This window comes from Miscanthus floridulus, chromosome 16 (genome assembly GCF_019320115.1).
Source record: "Miscanthus floridulus cultivar M001 chromosome 16, ASM1932011v1, whole genome shotgun sequence".
NCBI classification, from domain to species: Eukaryota; Viridiplantae; Streptophyta; class Magnoliopsida; order Poales; family Poaceae; genus Miscanthus; species Miscanthus floridulus.
This window is the reverse complement of record NC_089595.1, coordinates 97311645-97324168: the sequence shown is the minus strand read 5'-3', so window position 1 is coordinate 97324168 and position 12524 is coordinate 97311645. Positions and strand designations below refer to the sequence as shown.

At 39.0% G+C, this 12524-nt stretch overlaps 1 protein-coding gene across 1 annotated transcript; it reads right to left on the bottom strand.

The window, feature by feature from the left end:
* Positions 1-392: 392 nt before the first annotated feature.
* LOC136512904 (structural maintenance of chromosomes protein 4-like) lies at positions 393-11823 on the bottom strand. The gene is made up of 28 exons (XM_066506915.1): positions 11476-11823; positions 10194-10283; positions 9395-9496; positions 9132-9308; positions 8798-8928; positions 8620-8698; positions 8383-8540; positions 8231-8306; positions 7925-8053; positions 7698-7842; positions 7490-7620; positions 7031-7183; positions 6720-6909; positions 5301-5440; positions 5058-5216; positions 4645-4950; positions 4367-4543; positions 4045-4128; positions 3755-3964; positions 3578-3667; positions 3367-3488; positions 3121-3276; positions 2939-3046; positions 2785-2845; positions 2420-2554; positions 1153-1240; positions 1004-1076; positions 393-863 (listed from the first exon to the last, which is right to left on the bottom strand). The coding sequence occupies exons 1-28, from the start codon at positions 11614-11616 to the stop codon at positions 743-745; spliced, it is 3732 nt and encodes a 1243-aa protein (XP_066363012.1). The 5' UTR covers positions 11617-11823; the 3' UTR covers positions 393-742.
* Between the last annotated feature and the right edge of the window lie 701 nt (positions 11824-12524).

The following is a 12524-nucleotide window of genomic DNA, read 5'->3' as shown; positions in this document are numbered from 1 at the left end:
TGTGGGAAGTCATCTAATATAGACATCATCTTTGTCCTCTCCCCAATCAACCAATCATCTTCTTCCCTACTCTATTCTATCCACTCTTATTCTGTCTTGTACTATCTATGATGCCTATTCCAATGAATTTCATCTACTTTCCAACTTTGGCTTTTGTGCGAGACCTAGTTTTAGTTTTCATGTCTCCAATGTAATGTTATTTTTACTTCAACAAAATATCCTACACAGTATCATATTAATTGATATGCAAATTGTCCTGGTCGTAGCATTAAAAGTGCCCTTAGTGCGTTGTACCTAGGTTTAGAAGCAAAGCAAGACATCCAAACCAAAGCTCCACCTCATGTGTCTGTCTGCTTCTAAGTGAAATACCAATGTGTCAAGCTGGACTTCGATAAGGCCTTGTTTGGATACATGTGTATCCACCTCAATCCACATGTGTTGTAACAAAATGGAATGAAATTTAGTTTAATTCCACTCCAATCCACTTCAACACATATGGATTAAGATGAATATATGCGCATAAAAACAAACCCTAAGGTTTGAGAAATGAAATGGTTGAGCATACTGCTTTTGCCAATTACTTTACATAGCATACTGCTTTGCAGAGTGCACGGAAAACCACAATGCCCGAGGAACCTCGGTTCCACGAGGACACTACAAGGGTTACATTTAGAGTGGTTATTAATCTAGCGAAGGACACTAGGGTGGTTACATTTAGCAGCAGGACCCGTAGCTGGGTACACTACACTAATTTCATGCTCTCGGCGAAGCTTCCTGGGTTGATTGTTATACTCTTGGTGCAGTTGTCCGTCTTGTAAATACCAACCAACCTGTCGGCTAGTTCAAACATGTTGTTCCTCAGACTGCAAAATAACACGTGAGATTACATTATACCCATGGCCATCTTAGATATGGATGCATCTTTGTTCTAGTACTACACCTTTCTAGAGATGGTGTGAAGTATTGGCAAAGAAAATATTGAAACTGAGCTGATAGTAAATACCTTATAATGATGAATTGTGCATCTTTGGTCCTATCTTTCACATAGTGTCCCACAATTGATACATTCTTAAAGTCTATAATAAGAGATAAATGCATCAATCTCTTGAAATCACAGCCAATATTAATAAAAAGAAGGGTCGCAAGACTTACCCAACGCAGCATCAATCTCATCCATAACATATAAGGGAGTAGGTTTATAGTGGTGAAGAGCAAACACCAAAGCTAGCGAACTAAGCGTCTGCAAGACGAAAGGTTCGTCAGAAATGGTAAGTATTCCAGAGACATTGGTGTTACAATTTTGAAGCAATCTATGTAGCTAAAACAGAAGGCAAGGAGTTTGGATAGCAGACATTGGTGTTGCAATTTTGAAGTAATTTATGTAGCTAAAACCGACGGTAAGCAGTTTGGAAAGCAACAGGGATCAGCCAACCCATCAACATATCAAGTGCTAAATTAAAAAGGAAATTAGTTCTTCCAAAAGAGGCAATGGAATGAAAAGAGTACCTGCAAAATATTAACTTTTTATACACTAAATAAAGTATGCATACAAATTCGAATCGCATCCAGCTAACATGAATAACTGTCGGCAAGGCATTCATCAGTGCTGGCAAGACAGTCAGGGATGGGATATTCAACATCTGGGCACGGCCTTGCCTGCTGCAAGTTGCACTCATCTAGCTGATGTATTGTATGCAAAATAGCTGATGTACAGGTAGTGAATTTCCTATAATTAAGTAATAAACAGTCTCTACTTTTATGCACAATGATATTTCCAATATAAAGATGGTTTTGGACACGTGCCGCAACTTGGAGAATGCAGGTATGCGGCTATGTGTTTCTTTGCATCTTCATATGGCCTTTTATTTCTAGACTAGAATTGAGTTTTGAGTTGGCTTTGTGATGTTAAACTCAGTCCGGTCATTTGGTTGTAATAAGTTGCTCTAATTCCTCTGAGGATGAAGCCAAATGTTTGCATTATCTAAAAAAGAATGGTACGGCCATTTTAAGTGTTAGTCAATCCCAATTCAGTGCATAGCTGGTAGTATTTACCGATAGTAGTTACGGTAGCACAGATCAACATCAAATTACATATTAATATTCCTTCTAGGCTCCTAGCTGTAGCAATGATGATGTTTATTGGCTTATATCTGATAGTGCCTTTATCACAGAAACGGCACAGATCTATAAATATGTTGACAATATTTTTGATATTTTACAATATATAGTAACCGATTCTGATTGGAACATCATTTACAGAACTCATTTTAAACAACCAAAACAAACTTATGTATCAAGTTGACCCATCCTGAAAGTGTAAAATCATGTGAAAACAGCAACTTAGGCAATAACTTTGAGGGTAACATCCCTGTCCATTAAATAAACAAGACTAACACAACACTACATGAATGGAACATACCTTCTCACCACCAGATAAATTGGCAATGTTTTTCCAGCTTTTCTTTGGAGGCCTCACACTGAAAACAACACCTTCTGAAAATGGGTCCAAGGAATCAACAAGTTCCAGTTCGGCATCACCTCCAAGAGTAATCATCTGAAACCATATATCGTTAGTTAATACAAAAATTCATTTGAACAAGTGCGAAATGCCACACGAGTAGAAGATAAAACCACTTCAGTTGGCACAAACATTGTTGCAATAAGGGTTGAGCAAAGCTTAATCTCGTTTTCTTACTATGTCGACTTTCTGTCATCTGGTCTGTGTCTGTGTACATCAAGTAAACCAAAGGAGCTACACTACAGGATGCTGTATGTATTCAGTACCTGGTACATCTCCTTCAGTTTCAAAGATATTATGTTGAACCCAGCCATGAATTCATCTAGCCTGAAATAATATACAATGCAGGTAAGAGATGAAAACTGACCAACACAACTGCTAAAGTTTAAGGATCCTCTAAGGTTATTTAGAAAGACATACCTTCTCTTCCTTAACCCATCGTACAACTTTTTAAGATCATCACGTTCCTGAGTGGTAGCATTTAGCTCATCAACACGCTCACCATACAAGCGAGCCTTTGTGCGGTACCTGGTTCAATCAGGAGAAATAATGAAATCATTGATACAAAAAATGTTGTCAATGGGCATCTCATGCATTCATACTCTGCTATGGAATCCAGGTTTGGGCTCAAATCTTTAATCTGAGCCTCCAACAATGCCACCATCTCCATTGCCCTTTTCATGTCACACGTGTCATTTAGTTGCTCATCACCTAGAGTCGCTTTGAGTTTCTCAGGATCAACAGCATCCTTTTGGATTCTGAAAAAACAAAAATGCATACTAATATTAAAAGAAACCACAGAAAACAAGTCACAAAGTTACAGCAAAAATTGAAACATTTAAACATACTGATCCATGTGTTTAACAACATTTGTCTGAATTTCATCAAGCCTTTTCTTGAGTGTTTTCACCTTCATTTCCCACTCCTTGGCAAGCCTTTTTGTATCTTGCAATTTGTACTCAGCGTCAACCTGTTTTTTGGCCAAACACACAAGGTTGTGGAAAGAAACAATACAGCAGAATTATGACACCACCACTTAACAGGATCTAAATTACATACCTCAGAGGCTCTCAGTTCATCCATTGCTTTTTTTAGTTTGGTGTATTCTTCCTTAGTTTTGTCAAGCTCAACCTTATGGTTGTCTATCATCTAAGTAAAAACAAATAAAGAAATCCTGATCAGAAAGCGCAAATAAATTGGGGGCCAGCCAGGAGTGCAATGCAATGGAACAAATACCTCCTGTGTTTTCTTATACTCTTCCTGAACAATAAATGCTTTCTTCTCAATCTCTTTGAACATAGACATCATATTCTCCTTTTCAGCAAAAAGTTTTTCTCTATCTTTCTTGGACTCCTCAATGCCCTTGGTTAACCTTTTCACCAACTTCTCACCTGAAGTTATGTTAACTTTGTGTCTGTTGATTTCTGAACTTGTTTTGTCAAGTTCCTGACATTACGAAAATCAAATCATAAAACAGATTGACACAAAGAAAGGAAACCAAAACAAGCAAAAGGCCACATGCTTACAGATTGGATGTTGCCAACTTTTGCCTTCTGGTCCTTCAGCATCTTCCCTCCAGCATTTTCAATTTTCTGTTGAAGTTCTGAAGCCTGGTATACATTACAAATAGGTTAAGGTGGCAAAGCAAGATTCTGATAGCAACAATGATAAAAATATCAGGAGATGCATTCAAAAATATTTCAAACAGAAGAGTCCTGAACTTGGAGAGCTGGCCCCTTTTATCGTGTGACCACTCTAAAGCAAAGTGAATGCAAATGACAGGGAAAAAGACAAGGTAGATGAATATGGCCTGGAAATGGAAATGAGACTTAGTGTATAGGCACTTGCCAGATCTTTAAGTTTGCTGGAACACTTTGTGAGTCTATCTAGTTCAGCTTGCTCACTAGATATGATGCCATCCAGCTCTTTCATTCTGCGAATCTCATCACCTTTGGGTTGTGATGCGGCTTTCAGAGACTCTAGTCGCTTTTCATTGTAAACATACTGTGCATTCATACTCTCAACCTATTTCGAGATGAAAAAAAAAAGATGATAAAAAAGTAGTCAGACCAAGGCACCAGAAACAACCGACTTGAAGGTAGGCAGAACACTGCTTTTTTATGTACCTCCTTTTTAGCTTTTGCCAATTCCATTTCAAGACGGGATTTAGCATCTTCCATGGATCGATAGTGTTTTTTAGCATCATTCATTTTTTCGCGCAGCTTGTTGAGTTCGTCAACAAGCTTTGTAAGTTCATTTTCAGCAGTTTTAATAGCCTCTTCTGAAAAGCTTTCTCGGATAGCTGTTCCCATCATGCCTCGTTGTACCCTTTTACCACCACCACTCATGGTACCAGATTTCTCAAACAGTTCACCGCCTAGGGTAACTACCCGACGGAACTCCTTTGCCGCAGTATATGCAATTCGCGAAGCCTGACAAAGACAGGTGTTGGGATACCATTAATCACAGCACACATTACAATTACATGCAACTATGTGAGGAGGAAAAAGTAGTAGACCAAAAAAAATCAAGGACCAACCTGATCAAGATCATTTGCAACAACAGTATTCCCCAAGACATGGAAGAAGGCTAACTTCAGCTTCTCATCTTTAACCTTTACCAGATCAAAAAGGCGTGGAACTCCTTCAGGTGTTCTTACTCTCTCTTTAATTTTGTGAAGGAGGTGCGTTTGTTTTTCCTGTGACAGTTTCCAATTACAACAATGAAATTAACAGGTAAAAAATTGAAAATACATAAGCACAGAAAAAAAAAGGAGTGTTACCAGGATCAAACAAGTTACAGTTTCCTCACGGTTCCTTCTACGTAACAACTCAATACAAGCTTGGGCCGAATTTATTGTTTCAACCACAATATAATTAAGCCCAGATGAAGCTGCTGTTGATATGGCCACATCATATTTTGCTGCAGACCAGAGTTTCTAAAAAATTAAGATCCAGAAATGCTTCAAACAAGCTTTCAATCAACACTGTATGATTGCATAATGACATTCACGGATTCTAGCAAATATAACAATTTCCTAGATCTTGGTGACCATGCCTTTACAAACAAGATCTCCCTAATCGAACATACTAAGATGGGAGACTTAAACTACATAAATACTAATCCGTGAGGGGATTAGTCCACTGATATCAAGAAACAAACATTGGCATGGTAAAAACAAAATGCAGATATTTGTCCTTAACATTTATATATCATGTAAAAAGGTCATACTGGGGAAAATGTAAACTCACCTGAAACATAGCAACTACGGTTGGACAACTGCTAAATTTATTGCCTACATTCCAAGATGTAGGTCGGCTTGGTTTTGCCATAAGTCAAACTTCCCTAACTACTACCTCCGTGCTCTTTTATAAGGCACATTTATATCAAGATTCAAACTTTAAAATCTTTGACCAATAATTTGGCTAACAATATTAAACTTTTGTAATATGAACTTGATACAGTTAGATTTGTAAGCAATTGTACTATCCAATAATCATGAGTTTATAAGATAAACAATATAATATAAAGTAAATGAATGGTCAAAGTGTAATTTAGGAGACCATGTCATTCCAAACGTGCCTCATAAAACGGAACGTAGGGAGTATGACCAAGTTCATAGAAAAATGCACCAACATCTACAGTATAAAATTCTTTCATAAAATACACCATGCACTAGTCTTCATAGTGCATTCATTTTGTATTGTAGATGTTAATATAAGTTTGACATAGGGCAAAACTACAACGACCAACTTTGTTTTGAAAAGGAGGGAGTAGAACCTAAAATATAATAAATGCTATTCTAAGCATCTCTACCATACTGTGGCAGTGGGATCCACAACCATATGCATTCATCTCAGGGCAAAACCAATGCATTTTAGCGGTCAGATTCGATGCGAGGCATAGGTCAAGTCCTTCCCTCTCATTTAAATAAAGGATAAACAAATGTCATTCACAGTTTCTGTAAAATGAAGCATGGAGATTTGTCAAAACTGAAGAGGAAGACGTTACATTTTACTGTAACATGTATGAAAAGGAAGTTTAGTGTTACAGAAATTACTATATATAGAAAATTTATACATAACAGTTTATAACCGTTAAATCCACATATTGAACCTAATATGTGCTGTCAAAGACATAACAGTCAGGCAACACACATCATAGGACATTTTATTTTGTTGGCAGAGGGAATATATCTTACCATCAATTGCACCAAGATCACCAAGCCTACCATAAATGCCTTGTATTTCATTTGATTCCTTGGCTTGCAAAATTGCTTTCAGAGCAGTACTTTGGTTCTTCTCAGAATCCCTAGTGGTTTTCATCTCTGCAACTTTCTGCCTTGCTGCTTGTTCCAGAGGGATCAGTGAATCCTCCTGTTTTTGGCATTCCTGCAACAATTTTTGCGAGCAATACATTCAGGAGACTCAGCATACTCCACGTAAATAATGACTAAACTTAAGGAAACTCAGCGCGTGGGTTTGGTTCAAAATTAAGCTGGAAGTAATTTACCTGTTCAATTTTGCGAGCTTCAGATGCTTCATTCTGGTGTTTCTCTATTTTTTCTTGAAGCTCCACAATGTATGAATCCTTTGTTTTAACTTTCTCCTTTATACTTTCCATCTGGTTTTGTGCTTCAGTTAATTCTGCTTGAGCTCCATCATGCTGAAAACAGGGAACTAAGTTCAAATGCAATGGACAAAATTGAAAAAAAAAATATCAAATTGATGTTTCTCAAACAAACTAAAAGGGTAAGTGGATTTAGTTAGACAAAGCTTGCAGTGTCAGTGTCAGGCTTGGTAAGCCCAGGTTAGGATGGCAAAAATTATTGCACATAAGAAATCGAAGATTTTTTGCTTGTGATTAGTGCATCATATATCTCCAACTGAAGGACTCAAAGCGAATTGAAGTACTTGATAGCAGTCTTCTTGTTTCCCAAAAAGAAGGGGGTGGGGTGCATATAAGGCCTACCTTTTCTTTCATTAACTTTTTCTCAGCAGATGCAACATCTAACCTTCCTTTATGCTCAATAATTTGATTTTCCCATGGTTCAAGTTCAGTTCGTACTTGAGTAAGTTCAGCACGAAGCCTCTCAGTTTCTTCTGTAATTACAAAAGGGAAAAGTTTGGTTATCAGACAGAATAATTCAATGAACATGGATACTGTAAGCTAACATCACCTCGAGAGGATGCTTTGATCTGCTCTAAGACTTTCTCTTCTTCATTAAATCGCTCTTGCAATTTGGGTATTTCTGCCTCCAGCTGTGGAATGAGATTGGATGACTCCTCCATCTCTTTTGTTTTTTCATCACGTTTTGATGTATCCTGTGTTAGAATGTAGGTGAAACAATAGCCAGTCTTGCTTCAACTATAATTTCAGTGTTACAATTGAAACCATCAGTATTACCTTTTCAGCTTTGTCATCCAGCTTCTTGATATTCTGCTTAAGATGCTTTAAATCTTCCCTGTATTTTACATCTTTCCTCTCAAACTCTTTAAACTGGTCCTTGCAGCTCTTCATGTTATTTTCAAGGTCCTAAAGATATAAAAGAAGCAAATAAAAATAGGGATGCTATTAGTTGGCTGTAAAAGGCCCATTCGCACTAACCTTGTGACAGAAAATAACGTGTCTTTCTAACCTTCAAATATAAGAAATAAATGACTTTAACTCAATGACTGATTAGGTTAAAGAAATGGTAAGTTGAGACAATACCTCTTGCCTTTTGACATGTTTATTGTAAATAGACTCCATTTCCTTCAGAGTTTGAGAATTCTGCTGTATCTTCTCCCTGGATTATAGCCAATATGCCTACTCAGGAAACATGTAAAGGGGAGGGGGAAAACTGTCCATCTGTAACAAATAACCTTTCGGAGGCAAGATTCTTTTCCAGGTCTGCCACATTCTCTTGACACTGATTAACACGTGAGATAGCATCATCAGAAGCCAGCTTTGTTGCCTTTTCTTGCCATTTCAGAAGCGAAAGTTCCTTCAGCATGTATGTTTCAGCTTCATTTTTTGCACTCTACAGGAAAATAACTCCATTAGTAGGGGTTAGATGGCCAAATAGTGAATAGTGAAATCATAAACACTTAGATCAGCACCTCTAAACTGTCTCTTTCCTTCTCAGCTAATTTTAGCATCTGCACTGATGCTGTTCGCTTTTCATTGAGCACTTCGAGTCTAACAGATCCATAACAACGTAAGAAACTAAATCGTTGCAAAATAGATATAAAGCACTAGTTATAACAGCATGCATCAAAAATTCTGTCAGAAACTCACTGCTTGTACGCTTCTTCAATTTTTTCAACATACTGGTTTGTCCCTATTATGTCTTCAAGATATTCTAGAAAACCTTCATCATGTGGACCTTGAGCCTTTGGTTTCATTAGGGAGATTTGCTCAACCTCACCCTGTATAGTGCCCACTTCAGAAGTTATGCAATTGTAAAAGCAGAAAACATAATTGGAATTGCACAAAAAATTCATGCAGGCTTAAACAAAGAAGCTATGCGAGAGAACTGGAAATGTGAGTGATGAAACCAAATCTCAAGGACCTACAAATTACACTTGAATTGTGTCTTATTCATGTGTAATATGTGAAGAACACACAAAACCTGGAGGATGAGAAAGCGATTATTATCAAGGTCAACTCCCTTGCCCTTCAGCAGTTTAGTTACTTCAGTAAAATTGCTTCCACGCTCATTTATGTAGTATTTAGAAGTGTTGTCACGGAAAGCAACCCTTGAGATGACAAAGTCACTACCCTCAACAGCACTGTAGTTCCCATCATCCTGCTTACAGCCACAGAGAAAGTAAAATGATTATTGGCAGTACAAATAAGAAATGTCTAATACTCAACTCAAGCCTCAAATAATACCATGTCAATGATTTCTTGAAAATGAACAGAAACACCAGCACTGTCTAGGTTCTGATGATTGGAAGAATTGTGTATGAGCTCGGAGACCTTGTTTAGGCGCATCTGCAGTTAATGGAAGAACTAATCATGAACAGAATATATAGCTGGAACAAAAGGAATACAAAAATTATCCTAAGTAATGATAGCAACTAAAAATGGATTGGATCAATGTTATTTCCGTATAAGTATGTGTTCCTTGTGAACTGGTAATCCCAGTGGGGTTTGTATCTCAAACATTTTTTACTTTCTTTAAACGCCGGGATATTGATAAGAAAAAAAAATGAATTGGATCGCCTGTATGAACAAATTTGTGAAAATTTGCATTGTCCATGTAAAGTTCAAAGGGAAAACAGGGAACAATGATGAGAAACCAGTGTACTAGCAGACAAGAACTCTAAAGTGTCAACTTCAAAACACAGACTACTTGGCAACCAGAGGATTAAAATGATTATTGTCCAAAATAAGAGGATTAATACGATTGAAGCATCAATGTGCTAGGTTCTAGAATAATCCTTTCAAATAATACTTAGGAGGATAATTTATATGTTTACATACTTAAATGCCAGGATATTACTCTCAACCATTTAAATTATTGTGGAACTTAGAGTGACATGCTAAAATCTACCATTGGATAGGCTATAAACAAATCAAATGATTTGCTGACATAGAACAAATAACATAAAATCCGCCAGTGAGATGAACTAAATGAATATAGTGATAACCACTAAAAAAGAAATCAACATTAAGCAACAATACCAACCTGCTTTGCACGCTTCCCAAACACAAAAAGCATTGCATCAATGACATTACTCTTTCCACTGCCATTTGGCCCAACAACAGCCGAGAAGCTCTGCAACCAAGATAAGAAGTTATATTTCTATTGGTCTTCAATCATTGTTCAATGGATACATTTGGAGAAAAAATAATGGAATTATTTCCATCCTATTGAACATGAGCACTATTACATGACCTTGGTGTGTAATTTCTGTATCCTGAAGAACTATTGTTTGTTTGTGTTTGATTATAACGATGTTTCTAGGATTAGATTGATAACGAAAACGATATGTGTCCTCAGAAATCCTGGTATGTTATCTATGACCCGTTTAGGAGGGCTTCTCTCCGGCTACTAGGGAATGTTGTGCAGTTTAGCAGGGAGCCATTTTTCTCTCTTTCCAAAATGAACTAGAAGTCAGTGAAGCCAGAAAAACTGTCTTCACCAGCTCCGGCTCCGGCTCTTTTGGGTACTATAGCAAGGAGCCAAAGCCCTAAGAAGCCCTCCCAAACATGCCCGAATCTATGTTTAGATGCAGTTTTACTTTTTTATATGAATTGTAATACTTTCTGCAGAGATGAAGGATCAGTTACTTTAGGAGCATAGCTTTAACGAAATGGGAAGTGCAAGCTACACCATGAGTTTGGTTGTAACATTGTTACTTCCTTAGATATGCAAGCATAATCATGACAAAATCTATAGAACTGAATGGAAGACCTCTCTTCTGGCAAGTACAAATTCCATTTGTGTTGTATGTTTATGTATCACAAATCAAAAGTGATCTGTGTTAACAATTGTACCAGTAAAACAGAGTTTGTAAATGACAACACTACACTGTAAACTGTACCCTAGGGTTTGGAATTAAAGCCATCCCCACTCACATGTAAGCCAATACTAGCTACAGAAGTTCCACTGAGATTTCTGGTATCACGGCTTGACTGCCACTAGCAACCACGAATAACTACCATATTACCGTTTCTTCATCGTGGAACAATGACATGAATTGGAAGTGGGGCAGAACAGCAAAATTGAAGCTATGACATAGTGCACAAGTAGATTAAGTTTCCATAGGCACAGGTTGATGTAAATGTATTACAACATTGCAAACTTCGCTCCTAGGATTTCTAAATCTAAACAAATTGTTAGCACCCACGAGAGTGGGCGTGTGTGAATGAGAGAGAGAGAGAGAGAGAGAGAGAGAGAGAGAGAGAGAGAGAGAGAGAGAGAGAGAGAGAGAGAGAGAGAGAGAGAGAGAGAGAGGAGAGGAGACCTTGTGGAAAGGACCGATGCGCTGCTCCCCGGCGTAGGACTTGAAGTTGCGGAGGACCATCTCCTTGATGAACAGCCGCGGCTTTGCCGCCCTACGCGGCGTCCGCGGTGGCGACTGCGTCGGGGAGATCTCCATGGCCATCTTAGTATTCGAAAATGCAGCAGCAAGCGGACTGCGAGCGTCAGCGCCCCGCCGCGGCGAGGTAGAGCTCACCCGCCCGATACTCTGCCGCTCTCCCTAGCCGAGCACAGAAGCGGAATCGAGGCGGCGAGAAGGGCACAGGGTGGTTGCGGGGAAGGGGAAAGTTGAAGCGCCTGCGGGGGAGCGTGGATTTGGATATTTGGGGGAAGTTTGGGAGGGAAAACTGAAACGGTGCGAGGGTTTCGTCCTCGCGCTGCGGAATTCGAAGGTGTTTCAGGCCAAAAAAAAATTGAAATGAGGTATCATTTAGTTGGACTGGGTTTTTTCGCTAACTTGTTGGGCTGGTTGGGTATGGTCTTGTGCGTTAGCCCATGCATGCGCACCAAATGTTGGGTTGTTTCTAGGTATGTTCTGATTCCAGGACCGTACGCAAATCCTAGATGTGATGCGTAATGCGTTGTTGGTTTACGGCGTGATCGGTAGGGTGCACAACCCCAGATCAAGCTCGCAGGAGGAACTAGGCTAGAGTTATCATGGCTTGTACCGTGCAACATCGTCTTGTTTGTTAGCCCGTTTTGCCTCATGCAACCTAGCCACCACACATGATTGGTTCCTCGCTTGGACTGTCTACTTCTGCTCGCCAGAGAATCCATGGCCTCGCCCACCCTCGTGCGCTTACTCAAGCTAGGCTCTTAGGAACGCGGAAATTATGAGTGTGTTTGGTTGTCTGGCTAAGAGCCTAGCCAGGCTTCCTCAATGCAGTTTTCTCGTGTTTGGTTGACTGGCCCGACTAATGCAAAAGAGGGGGGCTTGCCTGGCTTGCTGGGAACGCTCCATCCCGCTATTCCCAGCAAGCCTGGCTTGTACAAGCAACGCTAGCCACAGACACGGGTTCAAGTCACCTCTAC

What these genes read in the sequence shown, in the direction of transcription:
- LOC136512904 (XM_066506915.1), bottom strand. Translation starts at nt 11,616, where the DNA reads ATGGCCATGGAGATCTCCCCGACGCAGTCGCCACCGCGGACGCCGCGT. An exon ending in TTGGGAAGCGTGCAAAGCAG is followed by an intron (nt 9,497 to 10,193) that starts GTTGGTATTGTT and finishes CATTAACTGCAG; the next exon opens with ATGCGCCTAAACAAGGTCTC. An exon ending in ATTTATCTGGTGGTGAGAAG is followed by an intron (nt 1,241 to 2,419) that starts GTATGTTCCATT and finishes TTCGTCTTGCAG; the next exon opens with ACGCTTAGTTCGCTAGCTTT.